The 25,684-nt window shown below is 41.3% G+C and overlaps 1 protein-coding gene and 1 pseudogene across 11 annotated transcripts in view; both read right to left on the bottom strand.

The window, feature by feature from the left end:
* Positions 1 to 357: 357 nt before the first annotated feature.
* The window catches only part of RABGEF1 (RAB guanine nucleotide exchange factor 1), a 60,032-nt gene continuing 34,705 nt past the window's right edge, over positions 358 to 25,684 (bottom strand). For 7 of the 11 annotated variants that reach the window (XM_026515926.4, XM_048224509.2, XM_026515925.4 and 4 more), the window contains 5 exons: positions 13,636 to 13,717; positions 12,598 to 12,730; positions 11,292 to 11,383; positions 6,424 to 6,680; positions 358 to 2,661 (listed from right to left, as the gene is read on the bottom strand). In XM_026515926.4, the coding sequence (XP_026371711.1) occupies positions 2,263 to 2,661; positions 6,424 to 6,680; positions 11,292 to 11,383; positions 12,598 to 12,730; positions 13,636 to 13,717 (963 nt within the window). In that variant the 3' untranslated portion in view covers positions 358 to 2,262. Of the gene's footprint in view, positions 3,298 to 6,423; positions 6,681 to 11,291; positions 11,384 to 12,597; positions 12,731 to 13,635; positions 13,718 to 25,684 lie in introns of all 11 variants that reach the window. The other 4 variants (XM_048224510.2, XM_044390297.3, XM_057314961.1 and 1 more) reach the window with 1 other exon arrangement.
* On the bottom strand, positions 13,743 to 25,677 carry LOC125283405 (grpE protein homolog 1, mitochondrial-like; annotated as a pseudogene).

Below are 25,684 nucleotides of genomic sequence, written 5' to 3'. Positions count from 1 at the left end.
GCTTGTGGCTTACACAGGAAAACTTTGTAACATGAGAATATTAGTAATGTAATTTTCCCAAGATAAAGAACTAAAAAAATCAATCTATTTAGGAGAGGGATGGATCATGAAACCTTATTAATATGGACTTCTGTTCCAAAGGTTTATTCCAGTTCCATTTATAGTACATAAAATAGCAATACACTCTTGTTGAGAAGACAGAAACTGTGGCCATGGTTTTGAAGCTGACTGAAGAGAAGTATAAGCCTCTACCTAGGGCAAGAGTTCCTATCTAAAGAATTCAACTAATAGGAAATATACAAAGAAATCAATTCAACAACTTACTCTAACGATATGTAAGAAATCAAAAGAAGACAGTTTTGTGGGAGGCTGATAAGCACATTTTATTTAACAAATATAGTGTACAACGACTAAAAGAACTGTATATTCCCAGGAGAATTAAGAGTGTATATACCGGGATTAGCACCTAGAAAGTACATAGAAAAGAACAAAGGAGAAAGGGGCGCGCCTTCCACAGAAATCAGTGGGGCCCGGGTTTCTAAGTGCGGATTCTCACTGGCATTTGACGTAACTCGCGGCACTCCACGTGCGCTCGGGGCGCGCTGACTCAGGTACCCGCTTCTCGTCTTCAGTGCTTTGTGACAACAGGTGTGCCAACCTGATGGCTCTCACGTGTAAATTTAAGTAGCGGATAAAAATCTGTATACTCACCCTCGTTTTATTCCAAAGTTATTGCACTACAAATCTGTGGTCCACTATTAGGAATATACTGAGAGAGCCAAGAAACCTTCTTAACTGCTTGTGATGCGACCTGGTTTCAGAACGGTGCCCTGGGACTTATACACAGTTTCACAGGTCCGCTGGTAATCTGTAGAAATCACTGCTTGGAAGGAGGGCCGCACGTGGCATATTTCGGTTATGAAGGGTTGCATTAGGGTTAGAAAAGCTTCCACGGTGCCAGTGGCTGTAAAGCCTCAATGACGACCAGTTAGCCGCGCTGTGCATTTAATGCAATGTTCTTTGGTTACGTCACATTAACCACCGACAGGATTACTTCCTCACTCACGAAATACATCAGGGGTTCTTAACTGGGGGCGATTCTGCTGCTCCCCCACTCTCCCCGGAAACATTTGGCAATGTCTGGAGATAATTTTTCACAACTGTGGGGGGTGCCACTAGTGTCTAGTGGGTACAGAAGTCAGGAATACTGCTAAACACCCTACAAAGCATAGGGAAGCCCCCACAACAAAAATCCTCAGGCCCCCAATGTCAGTAGTACTGAGGCTGAGAAACCCTGGCAGAGGGTTACAGGACAGGTGTCTGGGTTGTCCATCAAGTCCAAAGTACGCTACAGAGGCAGAAAGGCACCGATGCACATCAGGGCTCGGATCTCCCCAGTGGAGTGCTGTTCGCTCCTGTCTTCTGATCCAGGCCCAGGACCAGCTCCTTTATAAAGAACTCTACAAATATTTCCTGAATGAGTGGAGGAAAAAGGTGCAAGAAGTATGGTTCAAAGTCTTCAAATGACTATCCTGAACAGCGACTTTGTGACTTAAAAATGACTCTGAACCTCAATGGTGTCACAGTCTCTGACTGTGCAGAAGCTAAGTCAGGGCTAACGTATTGTTAAAGATGGAGTCGAGGTTTTAAGGGGAATATGTCTAAACACCGCTAGGTTCATTTAAGTGGGGCAAACCAAATAAAATGGAGTTAAAGGCCAACATTCAATACACTTTAAACAAATTAACACATGAAATGCCATGCACAGCAGACACCATTCCTTTTTTGTTTTTACATATTTACAATTTTACATATTTACTTATCAATATATCTTCTATCTTTACAATTATAAAATATTTCAAACTGTAGAATAGTGGTACCATTGAATTCCCTTCAACATACATTTTGTAGCATTCATTTGTTTTATCCTTTAAAGGCAATTATTTACCCATATCCAAACCACAATGAATGCCACAGAGGAAGCACATAGGAAAATCATGGAGAAAAAATAGATTTAGATAAAACTTTCACATAAACCTTAAATGAGTCTATTTCATAACTCAAATAAATAGTATTTTATTATTTACTAAGCTTCCCCTGCCAGGAAAAACAAAACAAACAAAACAATTCCCACAAACTGTACCTTTAAAAATGCTCTGACATTTATAAGCAATTAAGTTATAGTCTAGATCCCAATCATGGACTGTAGTAAGGGCTAGCTACAATTTATGCTCAAATAAATACTAGCCACGTCAACTTTTATCATCCTGCATAAACTTGAGGCTGCAATGGTGGAGGAAGTTTATCATTTTCAACATTTTCAGAGTCAATAGCTGCTAAAGATTGATTTGGGGCCTTAATTTCAAGCGGGTATTTCTCAACAATGTCTTGAACCTCTTTTGCAATTCCATCCGTCCACTCTATTAGGTCTTTTTCAAGTTTCTTGGCTTCACTCATGATCCTTTCTTGCCGTTCATTCAACTGAGACAGAAGATCCAAGTTCTTATACATTTGCTTAACCCCTAAGCAAGCATCAGGAGACCAATTCTCAGGTTCTTGCTTCCTGGGAGAAGTCTGGCCGGACATGTATCGATCAAAATCTTCCTGACTTAAATTCAAAGACTGAGCATCTAATTTCTCAATGAAAGCCACAGCACAGCACTACAAAAAAAACCCCAGAATGTTATTTACTGTAGTCACATAAGGAAAGCTTCAAATATTCAAATATACATTTTAAAACCATCTTATTGTGGTGAGTTTAAAACAGAATCAAAAGTAGACACAACAGTCTAATGACCCACCATGGACTTCAGCTTCAAAAATTACCAAGTCATAGCCAATCACGTTTCCTTGATACTCCCAACTGAAACAGTACATTTCTTCCTTAAAAAAAAAAAAGTCAAATCGCCAATTCCCATTGAATTTGTCTGAAATTCAGGCCTCTCCTTGGCTTGTTCAAAGGTCCAGGGGTCTTGTACAGAGTGAAAGGCTAGAGAAGGCCCCTTCAGGGTCTGTTCCACACTGGCCACTACAGAGCTTTCTGTGGACAAAAACTGAATGATTCCTCAAACTCCAAGGCTCTCTGCTTCCCTGTCACGTTGCAGGGCAGAGGAATCACTGCTGTGGCCGGGAGTTCTAGGGCCACGTGTCTGGGAAACACGCCCCATAAAGCCATCCCCTTCCGAGGTCTAACCAGTCCCACAGTGTTCACTCAGGGCATGGCAGCTACTGGGCGCATCTTCAGGGACCGGTGTGGCACACAGGGACCGGTGTGGCATCCTCCAGGGACCTTTGGTCCTTTAACATCAAATGGTTAAAAGAATAAGCTTTGAAATCAGGCAACCTGAGTTGTCACCTCTGTCACGTGATAGCCTAAGAGTCTGTGAGCCTGGGAACGTTACCTAGGCTCTCTGAGGTTCCTGCATATGTAAAATGGGAAATACCACCTAAATTTATAGTGAGAATTAAACAATCCAGCACATGGAATGTGCTGAGCTCACAGGTCAGCAGCAAGCAATGAATAAATGGGAGCAAAGAAATTTCTAGTAAAGAAATCCTTGGGAAATGCTCAGTTCAACAGACATCTGTTAGCTATATTTTCTTACACTGATTTAATTTTTCTTTTTTCTTTTCTATTTTTTTTTAAAGATTTTATTTATTTATTTGACAGAGAGAGACAGCCAGCGAGAGAGGGAACACTAGCAGGGGGAGTGGGAGAGGAAGAAGCAGGCTCCCAGCGGAGGAGCCTGATGCGGGGCTTGATCCCAGAACGCTGGGATCATGCCCTGAGCCGAAGGCAGACGCTTAATGACTGAGCCACCCAGGCGCCCCTGATTTAATTTTTCTATAAGGAAAGTAATTTTCATTTTTACTATTAATTAATTTATTTTTATTTTTTAGGTTATTTCCATACCCAACATGGAGCTCGAACCCATAACCCCAAGATCAAGAGGGCTCCACAGACTGAGCCAGTCCCTCCTTTTTTTTTTTTTTTTTTAGATTTTATTTATTTATTCATTTGACAGAGATAGAGACAGCCAGCGAGAGAGGGAACACAAGCAGGGGGAGTGGGAGAGGAAGAAGCAGGCTCATAGCGGAAGAGCCTGATGTGGGGCTCGATCCCAGAACGCCGGGATCTCGCCCTGAGCCGAAGGCAGACGCTCAGCCGCTGTGCCACCCAGGCGCCCCTATCCCTCCCATTTTTTAAAAGAGCCATTTTCACAAGACATGCAATATAAACAGAGGAAAACAGGCAGCTCTTGGAAGTTCTTCTGAGAAACTCATTCCCACTGCTCATAAAAAAGTGAATCTCTTTAAGGAATATTTGGCAAATCTATTGCAACAGACTCATCTGATGAGAACGTGCCCCTCCGACCCATCCACGCAGGCTCGCCCTGGGACTGTGGACGTGCTGCGGTCCCCATTACCTGGAGAGAGGAGGGATCTAAGACGATCCTAGCACTCCTGGCATGGCTATATGCTACTGCCACAGTGGAAACGGTATAGATTAGAAAAGAGAAAACCATCTGACATTCCAGGAAGCAGTTTTAGCTTTGAAAAATTACATTTGAGACATAATAAACAGCTGGAAATGGAGCTCAGTGTGAGGGCAAAATAGGTGACACAAGCCTGTGCATCATCATGGTACCGGGGACAGCAGAGCTGTGCTCAGAGGAGGCAGCCCTAGGGGGAGAAGTGCACAGAGGACAGAACTCTAGGGAATAACACAATTCAAGAGGGAGCAGAGGATGCAAAGCCTACAAAGAGACAAGGAAGGAGTGGAACCGTGAAATTCAAAAGACAAAGAGACAAAGGAAGTTCTAGAACAAAGGAGTTATCAAGAGTGTTAAAGAAGAAAGATGAAGACAGAGTTTTCATGGGATTTGACAACCGGCAGATTTTTCACTTTTGCCAGAGCAGTTTCACTGGAGCAGTAGGAGTAGAAGCCAGACTCTGAATCAGCTGAGAAGATGGAGAAATAAGGGGCAAACATAGGTAAGGCTGTAGGTCACGGCTCTGGGAAGCTGCAAGGAGAGGCGAACCAGCAGCCTCCATTGCTGACCACAAGGGCTGCACCTCCTGGTCCTGGTCATTGCTTCTACTACCAGCCGTGCCTCCATCTCCATACTTCTCTGGGATTGTCAGATTGTCTGATGATCCCTAGGTGAAGAACTAAATCCAAAAGGCTCTTCTCTAGCAGTCAAGAGCATGTTTCATGTATGTTAAGGAATGAGTACTTCGGCCACTTAAAACTTTTTTGGGGAGTATAGTTTAAACCACCATGTGTCTGGAAGGATGAAAAATACTGCAAATAATGGCACAAGCATCACTTTGAAAAGAAGTATTCCTGGGATGGGATAAATGGGTGATGGGCACTAAGGAGGGCACTTGTGATCAGCACCGCGTGTTGTATGTAAGGGATGAATCACTGAATTCTACTCCTGAAACTAATATTACACTGTATGTTAACTAACAGGAATTTAAATAAAAACCTGAAAAAAGGAAAAGAGCACTCCCAAGTCAAGCAGCTGAACCCAGTGGCTGAGGGTGATGTGTGACAGGGGCAGGTCCAGATTTCGAGGGACCGGAAGCTTATACACTTTTGGAAACCCACTTAAATGAAAACACAATACAAAATTAGGTACAATGGTGAAAACATATTTAGCACTTAAAAATAAATCACAACAAATTTCCGGAAGCCTTGAAGTTGATTCAAGTACCATCTTTTTAGAAAATTTACTAGAAACGCTTTCTTATGTAACCTGGCTTCTTCTCCCTATTAACCTGTACAACTTCCAACACAGAACAGAAAGCACATAAGGTATTTTGAGGCTCAAATTCATCAGTAAATTTAGTTGAAAACAAATAAAAGTTTAGTGGTCAGTAAAAGGAAGTATTCAGCCCTACTACTTAGACTTACATACTTTAATACAGTCTTGCCTAGAATCAATTAGCACTGTTAACAAGGCTTGAAAATCATTTCACATCCTCTGAACTGACCCTTTTAAAATCTCAGAATTCAGTTCTAAGAGATCACTCACAGAAATAAACAAAAAATAATTCTTAAGTCTTCTACTAAATCCAAATCCATGATCGGACTCATTCATGGTTAAGCAAGCCCACTAAGTGAATGGCCCTTTTACCCAGGACCTGGGGGAGTGATGGCCAAGAGCGGCAGAAACTCCTCCGTGCGGCCATCATGTTTTCCACACGAGGAGCACAATCTCTGGTCAAGTACTGAGAGGCAGGGCGTTTGCATGGCACGGTCACGTGTGCTATGTGACACCAAGCAAGCGTCCTCAGCTAGGCTGATTCCTCGACTCAGGGGCATTAAACTGTCACAGGCCTGTGAGTGATCTGTCACATCCCCAAAATAAGTACCTTCACGGTTCTTCCCCGAGGCTCCGAGAAACCAATACTTACCAGATTGGTGAAATAGTAGCCGTCCTCTCCAGTCATCAGTCGGCTTGGGTTGCAGAAGCGGGTGATGTACTGGATATTGGACTGAAGGCGTGGGGGGTTGCCCTTCAAGACAATGTAGATGAGAGTTGGTAAAAAGTCATCGGCTGAGGCTGGCTCGTTCTTGGTGATCTTAATGGCATTGAAGATATGCTTGCTGCACTTGGTGATGCAGGCCAACTTATCTCGAGGCACGCGCTTTGAATCCATTTCAATGATGTCTATAAAGCAGAAAAGACACTGCTTCAATGAGAAATAATTACATGAAAGAAGCATTAATCATTTTTTAATCTATCAAGTTACAGAGGTACCCTCGCTAACTACCCCTTCTCCACCAGGTGATTTAGTGTCTGAAAAACTCTGACCACAAAAAACGTAAGCACTAGCTCATCCCAGGACGCGGGACCACGAGCCAGATGCTATGTGCATTACTCCCAGGCTCCACAGCCTATTTCTTTCTTTTTTTTTTTTTTTTAATTTTTTTTTATTATATTATGTTAGTCACCATACAGTACATCCCTGGCTTCTGATGCAAAGTTTGATGATTCATTAGTTGCGTGTAACACCCAGTGCACCATGCAGTACATGCCCTCCTTACTACCCATCACCAGTCTATCCCATTCCCCCACCCCCCCCTCCCCTCTGAGGCCCTCAGTTTGTTTCCCAGAGTCCATAGTCTCTCATGCTTCATTCCCCCTTCTGATTACCCCCCCTTTCTTTATCCCTTTCTTCCCCTACCGATCTTCCTAGTTCTTATGTTCCATAGATGAGAGAAATCATATGATAATTGTCTTTCTCTGCTTGACTTATTTCACTTAGCGTTATCTCCTCCAGTGCCGTCCATGTTCACAGCCTATTTCTTTTTCATCCTCAGATTGTGCAATGGATACTATTAGGAAGGGAACTGAGATTCACAGAAGTTTGATAATTTGCCCAAAATTATACAGACACAGCAACTGACAGAGGGAGAACGTGAAACTAAGTTTATCATACTCTAAAACCCATGCTTTTAATCATGATGTTAAACTGCTTATGAGCTCCTCGGATAATTAAGAAGAGTCTTTTTCCTGCTTCTGTTCCTTTATTTCACTGTAAAACTCAGTTTAGAGAGCATGCTGCTTTTTAGAAAGGTGGGTATTCTACAAAGCACCACTGTATTGGTAACAAAATACAGCTGCTGAAATTTATCACATGTAGGTCTATAGCGGCCAGTCCCCACAGCATGTAAATCCCACCAGCTGTAACATCTACAGCACCTTTACGATTTTTATAGCCTACTGGTTAGCACAGGGGCTGAAGCAAGGATATAAAATTTAATCTCATAAATACCATTCATTTCCCTCAGAGAAAAATTACTTCACTGTCCCTAACCAGCCCTAAGTGGTGGGCTCCTGTAAATGCACAGCCTGCATCACAAAGACTGGGAGGCGGTGAGAACAGTAGTCAGCACCGCTAGAACAACACAAGGGGAAGGAGGGAGAGTGCCTTCGGATGTGCAAGTCTGCTTGCAATCTGGAGCAACGCGAAAGAAACAGCCGAGGCAGGTAAATTTGACAGCAACTTCTGGCCAACAGCAGGAATAAAGTTTTCTAATTTAGGTGGGATGGTGGCACACATCGGAGTTCTGCTCCCAGCTCCATCCCTGAGGTCTGCTCCCGGGGCAACCCTCACGGGACCACCAGCCATGGAAGAGTAGTGTGTGGGGGCCGGAGACCCTGGACAGTGCAGAGGCCGTACTCTAACTTACTAATGCTTTCGTTCCCTGTACTCACATGTCTACTGTGTGCTTTTGCTTAGTTTATAGTAGAGGTCCTTTAATCTTTTAATTATGGGTTGTAATTATTGTTAGTATGTCTCAGTCTATTTTCTTTTTCTATTTGAGTAGAACATATTACAAAAGAGATTTGGGGGAAGACTTTTTAAAACCATTTTTATCACTTTCATTTATCCTATTTAGCTTCCTACCTTTTAGTACTCGTTTTTATTCTTTAAGTTTTTAACCACTCTCTCATTAATGTTTATTCCTTAAATTTTTAAGTGAATAAAAAATGAGTACTTTTTATCTGCAGGCAGGTGTAGCTGCCAATGCCAGGAGGGAGGGCCGAGAGTGTAAAAAGGAAGAGAAGGGAAGGGGGAAAAAAAAAAGAACGGGGGAGGGGGGATGGCGATTCCTCCCACACTCTTTGTCCTGCAGCGACCCTTCGCCTTCCTAGCATCCTTTAAGCCTCAAAGAAGTTTTTTTGGGGAAACTCTTTTGAACCCCCCACCACCTGTAGTTAGTTTCATGATTTGCACTGCCCTAAAGCCTAAACGAGGAGATCCAGGAGAAAATAACAGAACAGGAAACTCCCCACTGTATTAATTCTTCCAGTAATGATGTCCCACCCTAGTCTGCCTGCTGTCACTTACTTTACACAGTCCTCAGGTAACTGCTCTGTGTCTGTCATCCACGGCTTTTACGTGTAATCAGTAGGAAAGACGGGCTGAGTATGGGTACTCCATCTTGGCGGGAGTCTAGTTTTATCTCTAATGACGTTTTGAAAACAAAGTAGGCTAGACCTCTAAGTCATGATTTCTCAACCTTGGCACTAACGATATTTTAAATTGGATCATCTTTTTTGTAGGGGACTGTCCGGTCCTGCAGGATGTTTAATAGCATCCCTGGCCTCCACCTACTAGATGACAGATGTCAACCGAAATGGAAAATGCCTCATTCAGTGTATTTACCAATAAAACTGACTGTGCTAATGAGGAGCACATGGGGTGGTTTAGAGAAATTGAACCATAATACCACTGTTACACACTGTCCTCTCTCCTTGCTCCTGTACTTAGGCTGACAATTTTAGGACGAAAGTGATCACATAACCTTTGGCCTTCACAGAATGTATCCGCACTCAGACTGGCAAGATATGGGGCTAAGATGACAAAAAGTTAAGAAGGCTTTTAAAATTTTGTGGCCAAATTTCTACTACCAAAACATCTCTTCAAACTCCAACTCAGATGATTTGAGAAAACTTTCACCTCTCAAATTCTGTTAACAAACTGCTGATATACTGAAATCCTCTTAGTTCTATTTTAAAGCAAACAATGATCTGGCTCTTGTAGTTTCTGGTTTTACAAGGTCTATCCTATGGCATTTCAGAAAAGAGTCCCGGACATAAATTCCTATGAAGTACTTTAAACATAAACCAGTTGGTCTCCAACTTGGCAAGAGTATTCGGAAAAAAAAAACACAAGTACAAGGCCCATATCCAGGCTTCTCACCTTCAATCTCTTATGATGTTCCCTGAGCAAAAGGTGGGAGTGGGAGTGGGCCTTGACCCAAAGGAGTCAATTCATGAGACCTACAACACAGCCTTGCAGAAAAGCTTTGAACAACAAAGATAACAGTATTCAGCTAGGCCAGTTAGACTCTTCAACCAGAATTACAGAAAATAATTCATTTAATAACAGGAGTTAAAGCAAAGAATTACAAAGAGAAACAGAACCTGAGAGAGTGGAAGAATCATGTTAAAAGCGGATGACCCAGGCCCTAGAAGGGCCATGGAGCTAAGTTTCTGTGAGAGTCCTGCTTCCTTTCCTACCTTGATAATATCTTAAGCAAACCCCCATTTCTTCCTGTAACAGGAGTCTCTAGTTCTTATAACCAAAGAAGCCTACTTAATGGCTTGCCCCCAGCCACTGCTAACAGCAGCTGACCAACTTTCTTTCCCAGCAGAATTTCATTAACAACTCTAAATAAGCAAGTCTTTCCAACTCTTCTTTTTTTTGTTTTTAAAGATTTTATTTATTTATTTGACAGAGAAAGAGAGAGAGAGAGAGAGAGAGAGACAGCCGGCGAGAGAGGGAACACAAGCAGGGGGAGTGGGAGAGGAAGAAGCAGACTCCCAGCGGAGCAGGGAGCCCGATGCGGGGCTCGATCCCAGGACCCTGGGATCACGCCCCGAGCCGAAGGCAGATGCTTAACGACTGAGCCACCCGGGCGCCCCTTTCCAACTCTTCTTAATTAAGAAGAAGCTGGCCAAGGTTGGGTATCTTCTCCATTAGGAGGAATTTGTTTTGTTTTGTTTTTAAACTTTCGTGGTATACTTCTGCTGGGCTATTCCTATGAATAAGAAACAGAAACCTTAACCTGTCCAGGACGGAAGAACCACATCAGTTCAGGGCACTTCACTGACATCTTGAACCAACCAGAAAAATAATCCAAAGCACATCTCTGATTAACAACCAATTAGAGAGATACCATTTTAGTATATAACTGTAGCAGGGGAGATTATCTTGCCCCATCAATTCCCTTCCTCCCTCTAAAATTATTTTGAATATATAAATGCAACTGAGTTTTAAGAAATCTGCCCTAGCGGGGACACCTCCGTGCTTCAGTAGGTTAAGCGTCCGACTCTTGACTTCGGCTCAGGTCATGGTCTCAAGCCCCGTGTCGGGTTCTGTGCTGGGCAGGGAGCCTGCTTGAGATTCTCTCTCTCCCTCTTTCTGCCCCTCCTCCCCCTTCCTCCACCCCAGTCACACACTCTCTCTCTCTCTCTTAAAAAAAAAAAAAAGGGGCAAAGAAATTTGCCCTAGCTGCATTTGACCTTAGTTTAGTTCAATACCCAAGAAATAAGAGACCCTGGTCAAAGAAAGTAAAGGGGAAACATAGTTCACCTGCTAAAATGAATGCTTCAAGTTCATACGACTAGCGCACTTACAAATTGCTTTTACCGCATTCAGTATGTCTTTGGCAGTCTGCATTTTAGAAACACTTTACTGTCTTGTATGGATTTATGTTAACTTCAAGGGAGAAACATCCAGATAAAAAAGCTCTCTGTTTCACTGACCTGTGATTGCTTTCACCACCATATCAGATACTTCTGAAATTTCTTCATTAACAGGGACACAAAGCATCTGAGGTGTAACCCAGTGCAGGGCTCTACAAAGAGGGAGAGACAGTAAAAAAAAAAAATTCCAAGAATGGACCACAGTCATTTGTCTTGTCATTTCCTTCAGTAAAGGGGAAATACGAGGCACCACTGACGAATGAGGCAATCCTGGGCCCCAGCACACTGCCCCTGAACATATCAGGAGCTCAGACGAAGTGACCAGAATCCTAAAATGAGGCTTCTCTTGTCACAAGAAAAGCAGAAGACTATCTTACTGGTTGAAATGAGATTATATGGAGGCTGAAAAGATAACTGAGACTGAAGACCTGAGAAGAATCTGCTGTCCCCTCTCCTCATTGCCCATCACCATAATGTCGCCTTAAGCTCTGCCCTCAACTTCTGGGGCACACCAGAGGCTGTGTAAGCCTCTGTCAACAAGCATGTGTCACCTCAGTCTGAATCCCTGAGTTTCCTGGTTACACCCTTCACAGCAGAGATCCCTGCCTGACGAATGCTCTCACCCTGCACACCAGTCCAAAGACCCTCTAGTTCCTTCGGGCTCCACCTACCACCTTCCTAATACCAACTCCTGGCTTCTGGTGTGACATCATCAAGACAGATCTGCCAATTACCAGCCCCACTGTCAAGGAGCCCTGTTTGGATTCCTGAGCTCCCTCTTCCATAAGCACCTCAGCACAACCAGTCTTGGACCCATTCCCACATTTAGATGGCCTATTTCCTAAGGCTTTCGCTGCCACTGGAATGCAGAGCCCTGGGGCTCACTCTACCACCCAGGGAAGATGGAGTGCTTTGGGAAGTGTTACCAACCCAGTGCAGTGGGAAGATGTGATCAGAGGAACAGCTAAATAATGAGCACCCCCAGTAAGGAGGAGGACTAATGACACCTACTGCCTTCATCTGGATACTCACAGCTTCCTGCCTGACAAGACAGTTCAATGAAATGAGAAAATAATGAAATTTCCTCCTGTTCCTTGGAAATTTTGGAGCTTTGAAACAATCTCAAACATCAGATCTGCTTCTTATCTAAAGCTGCTTCGACTCAGGTGATTTCAGCCCTTTTCTCCTATCCATTTACCATAGTGTTTTTCCTTCTGACACCATGAAGAAGCTTAGAAGCTAAGGATGGTGGGTACCTTTGCTGTTAGTTGTTGTCAAGGTTTGAAATGCAAGTGCCCTGTTTCCCCACAATGTATTCTCCTGATGGTAGGTAGTAAATACAAGACAAAGCAAAACAACCAACTACCTGATCCTCTTCTGAATAGCGAGATCTTTCTTCTCATCATCTGTAGTTTCTGGACAGAACACATATTTATAGAGACGAGTCATGATGTACTTTTCGATCTGATCCATTATCTTCTCGACTCTTTCTGCAGGCACTGAAATATCCAAATGGACATAAAAGCTCAAGAGAAGGATGGACAATTTACATTAAGAGCACGTCTTCATAGCTTCTCCCATATAGCAGAAAACTAATTTACTAGTAATGCATTAAATATACCCAGAAACAAAAGTATAAGATGTTACATTAAAAAATACCCTTTAAAAATTTACCTCAACTTTTGGGACTGCCTTTCACAGAATCACCACTTCTAACTGAAACTGCTTGGCAGGACCCAACAGTTGTATGCCCTGCCAAGTGGGAACACCTCAGCACGGGTCACTCCACATCGCTGCATTAGAGAAGCGACTGAAATTCCCAAGACTGAGAATGATGGCAACCCACTCTTTCATTTTTCTGAGGTTTACTACACAATCTTATAGAACTCGTAGACGTGCACAGGTGGGGCTTACTTCTCAGACAGACATGTATGCTAAGTATATCCTAAAACCCAACATCAATGGAAGTCAAATTCAAGAAAATTCTCTAAAAACCTACAGCTCTAAGTCGGTGATTCTCAATTTTTTTCCACCCCCCCTACCCATTTGAGGAATACATAATCATGAAAAATGACTCACCAAAATGGTGCTTCCAAGATGGGCATTTCATTTAGAAGCTTCCTAAGGGGCTTAATCGACTCTGCCCCTACCCTTAATGCAATTATTAAACACTGTTCCATAAATTACCCAACTGCTGTGATCACCTTGGAGTGATACACATGGTGGTATTCAAAGGCCCTCTAAGGATAAGACCAGCTACCAGAATGTCAGCGGAGTTGTTTATAGGACAGAGTTGGCAAGCCCGCCAGGCCATCAGAGAAACAGAGAAAGTTCTAACAGACACAGCAGTCAGACTCTGTACAACTACCAGCAATCCTTTTATGGCCGGCTAACAAAGCATTACCTTTTCCACGAGTCTGCATTCTTTCAGCCACGTTCTGGTAAAAATCCTGAGTACACTCTGACTGTTCCTCAATGCTCAAATCCTGAAACAAAGGGACAAAGAAGCTGCTTGGTAGCTGAAGAAAGATCATGCGTAAAGCTCTAAATTTTACAGTTTCCAAAATGCACTCCTTAACTAGTGCTAATCTCAAAAGTACCTACCAATTATATTAACTCTGCAGAGGAGAAAAACTTATCCTTTAAAGTTATTTATAACTCTCATGACCTCTTCTTACTTCTTTTTGCGCGCTCTCTCTCTATATATATATTCATTCTTACATGGGTATAATGCATATTTTGATAATTTATACATTTCTGTACATTTCTATTTATCTGATCTACTTAGTCATTTCTGGTGGCTCACATTCCATTATATTAAATGATTTATTTAACCAGTCTACCACTGTGCCTTTGGGCTCCTTCTCTTTTTTTCACTATTACGTACTGCAGCTACAAATAATTGTGTGGACTATTTCTCTTGGGTTATTTCTTCATGATACATTTTCAAGAGTGACATTAACAGTTTAATAAATATGAACAACTTTACAGCTCTAAGTACCTACTGCTAGATACAATCCTCAGAAACTTCAATGTCCAGCCATTAGCCATATATGTGTGTTTACTTCTCCATGGTCCCTACAACACTGGGCTTTATAATTTTCCTTTGGGTTTACTGACTATATGGGTATAATATGTATATTTATTCCCTATTTTCTTCTAAAGAATAAAGTCCACATAAAATATAAACACAGTTCAGCACAATTAACTAGATGATAAAAACTAAAACATGGAGAGAAACAGAAAATGGAGCTAGAAACAATAACAGAAAAATGCAGTCCCTGAAGATACAGAAATTAGTCGTGTCAGCCCAACATCTGTCGCTAACTAAACTTTCTAGCAATCATCAGTAAGACAAAAATAGTCACATAATTGGGTGTCCAAAATGTAAAAGTAAACTAACTGGTGAGAGCATGCAGACCCTGCCACTCTGGCTTAAATCCCAAAGCATGTCTTGGAGCCCTGCCCTTCTGCCTTTTACAATGTCTCTCCCACCCATCCTTCCCTGGTTTGGGCTCTCGTCACCTTTCACCTCGAGTACAGCTGCTCTCCCCAACTCTGATCTCACTTTCTAATCTATCCTACACACCACAGTCCAACTGGTCATCTCCGATTCAGATCTGGGCACAAAGTCAGCTTATCACCTGAGCGCCACACCTCCAATGGCTGTCCATCAGACGGACGCTGAAGCCTGCACTCAGCACCAGCCTCCCTCCCCCTTCCCGCTTCCCCTGCCAGGTTACCGAGTGTTCTGAGCGTCTGCTTTAGCCGCCCCCCCTCTCTAACACTATCAAGTTATTCTCTGTCTGCATGACTTTTACTGCTCTCCAGTCTTCTGACAGCTATCCAAGAAAGGCTCCGCTCACACCTCACCTCTTTTAAGAAGTTGTCCTTCATTCCCTTAGTCAAAATAACTTTGTGGGTCTCACGGGGCTTACAGAGCTCTTTGACAAGCCTGACAGCAGCTCTTGTTGCTTTCTTAACTAGTTATTTATATAAGAGCCATTTGGTTGAATTAAAATCGATCCCTTGTCTAGTAAGAACTCAGTACTAAGTAAATTTTATACATTTTGAAATGTTAAGCTTTTGTTTATATTCGCCGCAAGTTCTCAGTGCTGCTTTCTACTTTATCTTTTATTTTTCATTACACAGATTTTTAAAAAAGTTAATATACTAAACCTTTTACCTGGTCCTTAACAACAATTCTTAAGACAGTTCAACTGCAACCCGAAAATTGTTTTAAATTTCTCCAAAGAAATAAATACCTCTACAGTTGAAATAAACATCCTACTCTACTTTGCTAATTTACTTCTAAGTTTTTTCATGTTTAATTCTTTATTTGGCGGGAGTGTAAGGCACACAGCATGGAATACAGACAGTAAGTAATCTATATACGGACTTCCCTGTCTTTTTCAGCAGCAGTTGTCACATAACCGGCTCCTGAGAAACTGAATTTATTTCTGGAATCCCTGGTTTATTTCACTGTCCTATATTTTAATTTTTTAATCAAACTCTCACCTAGTTGTGATGTCTTTCACTTTAGGATATATTTTGAAGTTGGCCAGATTTTGCAAATCTTTCCTACCAAATTCGTGCTCTCCGCACCACCTCACAAAAAGATTATACGGTATATTTGTTTTTTTCTAGAATAAATATAACATTGTCATTTAAATTTTTCTTAGCTAGATCCAAGATACAATCCTCAGTCTTTTAATTCTTGGAATGACCGTCTAACTTTCCTTATTAGAGTGTTCAGATTTAATGTCATTCATTGCTATTATCTTTCAAAATTACTATTTTTTAATACTGTGCTAGGCTCTTCAGCTTTTTACCACCAGCAAGTCATACTATGACTAACTGAACTTTGTGAACTTATCTTGTCATGTTGCTAATTTTACACCCCTATTAGCACACTTGGATTTTCCTGATGAGATCATTCTCCCTGAATTTCACGGAAATTATATTTCTATCCACTCTAAAGCACTTGCTGCATGATTAGAATTGCCAGCCACTGTACCAGACAAGTATAAAAAAATTAATAAAATGCTCAGAGAGCATTCCCCTTGAATGCGAAGACTGAGTGCAAATAAGTAATTATAATATCCTATGAAAATTATAAACCAGAAGGACAAAGTACTGTGGGGCATAGGGTAAATCTTTTACTTTCTTTCTTATTCCATCTATCTTCAACAATCTTCTCTAAATAGGTACGGGCAGCAGCAGTAAGTATTCTTGCTTCATACTAATATCCATGTGAGTTAGCAGTGGTGTTTCTAGTAGTGTTCACGAGAAAGGATGTCTCCTTCGTGCTCTGTGGTGTGAACTCCAGCAGATCCACTGCTACTCTGAGAAAAGTCCTAACCCCACCCACCTGCTCCTGCTGCTGCCTCTATGTGGAGGCAGGATGGGATGCTCTCTGGGCATGCTCAGTTTGTCCAACACATGGCTTTCCTTTCTGTGCTGCTACTTCCCAATGAGATCTCAAGCTTTTGTTTCCTATCTAGCCCTCCTCTACGAATTGATCAGTGAAATTTGTACTGTAAATTCTCTAAGCTTCATCCCTGCACCACCAGACAAATATAGCCATGGACTAAACAATTTCAAGCCCACTGGGAATATTTCTTCAGAGAACTAGTTTTAACACTATGCCTGGACTTTCACGTGGGTCATCCTAAGCAGCAGCTACGTGAAGAACGTGCTCATAAGAACATGTTTATAAATTCTAAATACTATCAAATTATCCTCTTCTTCTCTTATTCTTCCTTTAAATCATTCTGTAAATCTTTTCAAATTCTTTCAGCAAACAGAGTGGGTTTAAATCAACAAAAGGACTATCATTATGGAGTTTGTGAGATGAGACTTTTTTACTATTAAGACTGTAAATCTAATTTTTTTATGATATGGGGGTTCACTTAGCATTTTAACAGTAATATTTTTATTTTCCTTTATGATGCTATAAGTTTACTTGTTATTCTTTCTGTTTGTGTACCTTCCACAATAGATTATCTATTCTTTTCATCTACCTAGGTACCTTAGACATGGCTACCTTTCATTCGCACCAAATCTCAACACTTAAACCACACTGATTCTTACGATTATTACCAGTACTTACTTCTAACTAAAAACACTGTGACCTTTTAGGGGCCTAAATGGCCTGTTGTACTAGTGGCAATGAATCACCTATTCCTCCCCCTGCTTCACACAATCACTGTAATTCTGTCACTATTCGGAAAATGTCTATTTATATTGCACAGACCTACTCTTCCTTACAGTGTTTATTTTACAATTTAAAATAATTCCCCTGCCACTCTGTCCTCTTACCCTGTTTTCAATTCTTTGTAGGACTTAACCACTACACTGTATTACCAATCTGTTTATTATCTATTTTCCACTATGCTGTATTACAAATCTGTTTATTATCTGTTTTCTCCACTAAAATGTGAGCTCCCCAAGGGCACTGCTGACCACCATATCCTCAGTTTCCACAACAGGGCCAGGCATAGGGCTAGTGCTCAATTAGCTGAATGAAAGAAGAAATAAACGTGACCATGTATCATTGCCCCTCCTTCATACTACTATAAAAACACTGGGAGACAATTCTATATAGATCTCCTCTATTTCTACATATCTTGTGAGGAGAGCTATGGACTGCCTTTGTTCTGCACGATCTTTTCAAGGACAGCTGTAGAGATATCCTTGGAAGACAGAGATAGTGCCTCCCTCAAGTGAAAGGGCAGATTGTCTACGGTCCAGCATAATAAAGATAATGTTTCCATGTGAGGCAAAGGTCAGGCAAGCTGACTGCCCATTATAAAAGACCCTCTTTTTTTTTTTTTTTAAGATTTTATTTATTCGACAGAGATAGAGACAGCCAGTGAGAGAGGGAACACAAGCAGGGGGAGTAGGAGAGGAAGAAGCAGGCTCATAGCGGAGGAGCCTGATGTGGGGCTCGATCCCATAATGCCAGGATCACACCCTGAGCCGAAGGCAGACGCTTAACGACTGCACCACCCAGGCGCCCCTATAAAAGACCCTCTTATCTCAGCTTACTCACTGCAGGCACAGGCATTATCTGCTCTTTGCATGCCCCGTGGGAACTGATACTCAGGGAATTGGTGCAAATGCCCATATACTCTGGATATGACCACTGCTTGAGTGATAAACCGGCCTTCTTTTCTGACCCAGGAGACTTGGGTCTTCTGCCAGCACCCACAAAATGATGGCAGGCTAACTTGTGAACTTGCAAGTAGGGAAAATCTCAGATCCTTCACAGTTCTTATTGAAGAAGCTTAGTGAGAGCAGATTTGTGTTGGTAAATTTTTAGGTTCTACAAAATTCCAAAATGTTTTTTCAGTTTTCTCAGAAAAATCACAGTCTAGCCATGTAAATGAACCCCTTTCCTTAAGTATTTTTAAGCTATTGCCTGGGTTCATCTTTTCTATAATGTCTGCATATAAAGCCATCTTATTTTTTTTTCCTAAAAATTTTTCCTTTGTAGTTTAAATGTTTGACAAGTGGGTGAAATCCTTTGAATACTGAGAGGTAATCTATATACTTTCCTAATTGTCTGGTTGAAATCTTTTTTTTCCCCAACCTATTTTGAAAACTTTGACTATTCCTTAATTGTGTTTTCTATGTCATTCATCTGAAATTCTCATCTTTAGAATCTGGAATTCCATGATTTGTTTTCTGGGTTAAGTTTCTTTTGTACTGTAGTTAACTGATTTATTTAGGTGTTAGTTTTGTCCATATTTTTTGAACTGTTGGTTCCTGTTGCCTTCAGTAAATTTTTTTTTTAGGAAAACAAATATATTACGGCTTTAATCCTCTTAAGTAAAAATTTAAAATTAAACATTAACATCTAAGGTAGACCAAGCGTGTGGTTCTCATATTTTGAGACAGTTGTTCTTATCAGGGAAGATACCCTGAGTCATTTGCAGCTGGCTGAATACAGATTTAAACACTTCTACATTTAGATGAACAAAACACGGCAAAAAAGTAATTGATTTTTGTCAAATTCAATTACTGGCAAAATAAAGGTGGTAAGAATTGTTAAAGTACATGTGTTCCTTCCACATCTCGAAGGAAAAGCCAGTAGTTGATCATTTTTAGCAGCTGGCAAGTTACTAGTTACAAATGAGCTCATATGTTCTTTACAAAGGTCATCATTAAATTTTCTTTAGCAAGAAAAATGTTTAAACTCTTGCCTTTCATTCACTGAATGCAATGGGTATTGGGCTAAGCATTCTGGTAACTCACACGTTACAGTGAGATGCCTCGGAGAACCACAGGGCAGCCAGGCATGGCCATGTAGCCACACAGAATTCCCAAAGACACTGTATTCGTTTAAGATGCTTTGATGTCACCAGAGTTTGAGCAGATAAAGCTTATTCACGATACTCTAGAGCTCTGGCAGTGTGCCACTGGCCTCTGCTCTAAGTATGTGAAAGGATTAAACATGGAATCCTAAAAATCAATGAACAGACTCCCAAATTAGAGTTCATTAATGCAACTGTGTGTTCAGCCACTTGGGTTTTCCAACAAGGTTTGGGAAAAGGTCAAAAGTACTCATAGCTAAGAAAAGATGACGCAGCCTTTCAAGAGTTATGGCAACAAGTTAGAGGCAGCTAAGCTTCTGTCACCATGCCCACCAGGGTAGGTCTTGGTGTGTGCCATCAGCTGGTACCTCACCTTGTTCACCAGCAGAGCTGTGCCCAGCTCTTCCCCTTCAACAAGAATTCAGAATACAGCCTCACACCTGTAGCTGTGCACAGCGGGAGAGGGCCTGAGAGGCCCTCACACCTATAAGGTCATGCTCGGCTCAGTCTGAACCACGACCGGCTCAGTGTGAGTTAGCTGTGCTTTCTGAACACCTTCTGAGTGTGGACTTCAGTCATTCCGAGCCTCTTCTATAGGTTTTTCTATAAATTTTATAGGGTTATTATCTTCAATTTTCTCGTTCGGAACACACATTGTGCTGCTTTCTCCAAAATGTCTCCGACCTCTAGCGAGTCCTTGCAGAATTCCTAAATACCATATAATTTTGCCTCCTCCACCAGTTTTGGTTCCTCTGCAATAAGTTCTCGGCATCTGCCAACCCTCGCTTTTATTTTTCCATAGGCTCTTCTAGTTGCTCTTCTAACGTGACCTTCTCTTCCAGGAGTATCTTCTCTGTAGAGGAAGTATCTCTCTTCTGTTCCATTCTGACCCATGTCCTCTCTTCCACTCTGGCCACTGTCCTTTTGTTTTGTAGCTGTGCACAACAGGAGAGGGCCCGAGAGGCGATGCCAAAGCTGGGAGCCTGTCTTGACAGCCTGACCCGCTGAGCCATCATGGTTCAACTCAACAATGTTTTAAACTTTCTCTCACATATTCTTCTATATATGTTCTTATTTTACTCATTCATCAATTTCCACATAGTTATCAACTCAACCTTTTATCTACTTTTAGTTCTTTTGACATACAGGTTGTACCAGCTCAGATGTTTTCCCATTGCTTGTCACCTCATTTCTTTTCCTTTGTGCTTCTAATTTTATTTTTTTTTATTTTTATTTTTTTAAGATTTTATTTATTTATGTGACAGACAGACAGCCAGCGAGAGAGGGAACACAGCAGGGGAGAGGGAGAGGAAGAAGCAGGCTCCCAGCCGAGGAGCCCGATGTGGGATTCGATCCCGGAACGCCGGGATGACGCCCTGAGCCGAAGGCAGACGCTTAACGACTGCGCTACCAGGCGCCCCTGTGCTTCTAATTTTAAAATTGTGTCCTGGGCTACTCCCCCATTCCCGTTCCCCAATTTTCTTACGATGATTAAAGCCTATTTTGCTAATTAAAGTTTCTTTGTCTTGGATACATACTTCTGCTCTCTGAACAGTAATTGCATAGCAGGGCAAACTACTCCTTGCATATACATGTGGTTTAGAAAAGTGAAGTCATTTTAAGGCATAGGAGGACATCTATCTTCCTATTTACACTGAGGAAGAGAAGTGAAATGAAGATCTAGCCACATTTTAAACTATAATTTTTCCTTTCTCAGGTTTAGAAAAACAGCTTTTCAAGAGAATTAACATGGGAAAACTTATAAATTTATATAATGTGATACCGAATTTTATACAATGAATGGCTGGGAATAGAACAATGAAAGTAGCAAAAGGTCTTCCATTGTGTTTGCTTCTTTAGTAAGGGAAAAAGCATATCTGAATGACTGCTAATAAAGGAAACTTATTTTAAAAACTGCATCGAGAGGGGTGCTGGGTGATGCAGTTGGTTAAGCATCTGACTCTTGGTTTCGGCTCAGGTTGTGATCTCAGGGTTGTGAGCCCTGTGTTGGGCTATGCACTCAGCATGGAGTGCGCTTGAGTTTCTCTTTCCCTCTTCTTCTGCCCCCTCCCTTGCTCTCTTGCTCTCACTCTCTAAAATAAATAAATAAATCTTTTACCACAAAATTCACTTATTAAAAAGCTTTAGTTCAATATCCAATAAATTAAAGAGTATGTGTTTTCAGGAAGTACAGAGTACCACAGGCTATGCTTTCAGAATAGGGGAGAGTGTTTCTGAAGGATTTATTAATAATTAACAAGGGCAGGATTTAAACAATTTGGGCAGCAAAAGAATCTTTTTGATTTAACTGCAGTCTGTTTTGTGTGTGTTTTGAAAACGTTTTCATATAAATAAACTTGTGGGGAAAATTCTTGTTTTGGGCAGGGATCTCATTAAGTTAAAAAAAAACAGGGTTTTCTAGTTATGATGGAAAAGGTTAACATCTAGTTGGGTCTCTATAATACTTTAAAATTACCCTGGGCACATAGGTTTTGTCCAAATGACAAAATAAACCTATACATCCTTCATTTCTTTGGTGACCATTTACATCCTGGAATCTATGGCCACTCTTAGGCCTACTGAAAGCATGGTTCTTACAGTGAGATTCTTAAATTCTAGTTATTTTTGTAATGATAAGAAGTTTAAAAAACTAAACCTTGCAAATTCTTCTTAGATTCTTCTGCATATGCGACCCCCATCAGCCATCTCCTCAGTAAAATTTAAATTCTTGCTATGATGACTTCTAAGAAAAGTGTCTGATAACATAAATATAAATGGATTCTGTTAATGATGTAGCTGCCTATCTTGTTTGCCATAAAAATACCTCTTACTCTAAAGCATATGAAAAGGAACTATAAGAAATACATATTTTAATATTAAATAGCTAATAAGATTAATCAAAAAGATAAAATGGCAAAATAAACCAGCTTAAGAAGAATCTTAGCAAACAACAGTTATTTGTTGAACAGTAAAGCACTGCATTCCATTACCGCAGCGTGTATGAATTATGTAGGGGCTCAACGAAATTTCAGCCCAAAGAGATACCCTTTTGGGATGAGGAAATTAAAAAAAACAAAAAAGTCTGAGTACAGATAAGGTGTTTCATGACAAAGATAAAATGGATGGAAAAACCCCCAACCTTTTCAATGCAATTCTGTAAATATTTAATTGTCTAGACTTGATCCGTGTGTGGAAAGGCTGCTCACCACTGGCATACACTAGGATTAGAGAAAACAGGAATGCAGTGGAAAAAGATGTGGGAGGGGCGCCTGGGTGGCTCAGTCAGTTAAGCGGCTGCCTTCTGCTCAGGTCATGATCCTGGGGTCCTGGGATCGAGCCCCACATTGGACTCCCTGCTCAGTGGGGAGCCTGCTTCTCCCTGTTCTTCTGCTGCTCCCCCCTAATTGTGCTCTCTGTCAAATAAGTAAATAAAATCTTAAAAAAAAAAAGAAAAAGAAAAAAATGTGGGCAAGAGTGGCTCTTTGTTCTGAACCTCAGAAATTTTGGGAAGACTACTACTGTGGGACGCAGTAGAAAGAATCACCAGTTGGGCGCCTGGGTGGCTCACTCGGTTAAGCAGCTGATTCTTGATTCAGCTCAGGCCATGATCTCAGGGTCACAGGACTGAGCCCTGAGTTGGGCTCCCCACTCAGCAGGGAGTCTGCTTCTCCCTCTCTTCCACCCCTCCCCCTGTTCGTGCTCTCTCTGTCTCTCAAATAAATAAAATCTTCAAAAAAAAAAAAAAAAAAAAGAATTACCAGTTAATGGCAATGTCACCAGGGTGGACTCGAACATATAAGAATGAGTTTGCATATTGTGTAGGTCATTAGAAGAAGATGACTTAGAAAGTCTACCTCTTGAGAGTAACATTAAAGTTAAGGTTTTGGAGTCTTAAGTCTAAGCCTAAGTTAAGGTTTTGAGTTTTTGGTGAACTGAGTAGACAGAGCAGTTTTCACTACATTACCTGACAGCAACCATCCCAAGCTGTTCTCAAAATTTTTTTTTTTTTTTAAAGATTTTATTTGTTTGACAGAGAGAAAGACAGCCAGCGAGAGAGGGAACACAAGCAGGGGGAGTGGGAGAGGAAGAAGCAGGCTCCCAGTGGAGCAGAGAGCCTGATGCAGGGCTCAATCCCAGTACCCTGGGATAACGCCCTGGGCCAAAGGCAGACGCTTAAGGACTGAGCCACCCAGGCGCCCCATCAATCTAATTCTCTCAAGAAATTTAATGATTAAGTGATCTGAAGATAGTTAACACTGGTTCGTTCTGGTATAAAAAACAGTTTCACTGGTGCCTGGGTGGCTCAGTCATTGGGTGTCTAGCCTTTGGCTAGGGTCATGATCCCGGGACCCTGGGATCAAGCCCTGCGTGGGGCTCCTTGCTCGGCGGGGAGCCTGCTTCTCCCCCTCCCTCTGCCTGCCGCTCCCTCTGCTTGTGCTCGCTCGTGCTCTAATAGATAAATAAAATCTTTTAAAAAAAACCAAACTGTTTCATTTATTTGAAAGGACATTTAACTTGCAGCGAAAGGCAAGGGACTTCTCCAGGGACATTTCAGTTTAACAAATGTCTGTTCATTATCAGGTACGCGCCACGTATTCTGCTAGATGCTAAACACACATGCGTAAGACTTGGCCACTAGCCACAGAACATTTAGGGCTCATGTAGAAATGCAGAACAGGCTGCAAGATGGCTCTTGAAATGGAAGCAATCTGAGGCCCTATCCAGTTCTCTGACATCAGTTAGTGATGCCTTGAAAACAGTTAGGCATGAAGGTATCTGCATCAGTTAATTACTGATTATAGTGTATTGATTTAAAAGTCAATTAAATTATTACAGAACCAGAGCACATTATAGTTCTGGGCAAAAGAAATGAATAAATCGGTTCTAATGAGCTGACCACATGAGCTGATTGGTTTTCTAAAATTCAGCATTATATAGTATATGTGCTATATGTACTGAAGTATATACGCCAAAAGAGTATAGATATCCCGTAAACATTCTGTATGGGCTAAAGAATAAAGAACTACAAAGCCTTAGTTTTTATCTCTGGTTAAGAAATGAAAGTTGTACACCACATGAGCTCTGATGTTTCCATACTGAGGAAGGCTACCATTGCTTCTAACTCAAAACCTCAATTCTATGCTTTCTTTAAATGTTACTATCTGCTTACAAATACTTTGAGGGGAAAGAGGGGGCTGCTTACTTAGTGTAACTGCACACCAAAAAACAAGAAAGCTTCTTTTCTCTTCTACTAACTGAATTCAGTATTTAAAAAATATTTTGGCAGAAGATGACTGCTTATTAGCCTAGTGATCCTGACCACAGCTGGAATACAGCCAAGCAGTTCACCACCTTGCTGCTTTCTTTATTCTCTTTTTCTTTTCAAGACTTCCTCACTTCACAGAAGGGGCTTTTAGAGCTAATTCTGAGTTTAATGGGTGAAGAATGTTACAAACAAATTGCTCATTGTTTACAAAAATGAGTCCCTTTACAAGTAGTCTTATGAATTATTACAACTGAAATTACGGGTTAAAGACACACATGCGGAAGGCACAAGTTCTAGTTCTGACATGGGCAGAATGTAGCTGTGTAACCTTGACAAGTCCCTTATCCTCTCTGGCTCTCACTTTCCCCATCTATAAAATAAAGGGACTGAACCCGGATAGTTGCTAAGGTCCCTTTCCACATCCAAATTCTAGCTTTCCCTTCTCTACCTGAGCAAGGAGAGGTATTTTGTATCAAAATACAAAACAAAACACAACCAAAAAACCCTGACATGAATGCTACTTGGTCTAACAACTGTTACTTAGAGTTCAAGGTCTACTACGTTCTTTCTCTTGGAGGTTTATACTACTTACAAGGTGACCAGTTAGGAAGGCTTATTACTAAAGTACACAATACAAGTGGCTTGTGTCAGACTTTCCGTGCAAAGATGATCCAAACGCCACTGACTTGCGGTGGAAAAGTACTAGCTTGGGAGTTGGGTTTTAACTTGGTTCAGTGACATTTCTTAGGTAAGTAACTTAACATCTCTGGGTCTTGATTTTCCCAGGTGTAAAGTGACAAAGTTACACTAGATTATCTCTAAGACCTTTCCTAAAACCAAAACTATGTTTCTAAGTGTTACTCTCAACC

This window comes from Ursus arctos, unplaced genomic scaffold, assembly GCF_023065955.2.
Source record: "Ursus arctos isolate Adak ecotype North America unplaced genomic scaffold, UrsArc2.0 scaffold_2, whole genome shotgun sequence".
NCBI lineage: Eukaryota > Metazoa > Chordata > Mammalia > Carnivora > Ursidae > Ursus > Ursus arctos.
The sequence above is the reverse complement of the archived record's forward strand: the minus strand, read 5'-3'. Positions and strand labels throughout refer to the sequence as shown.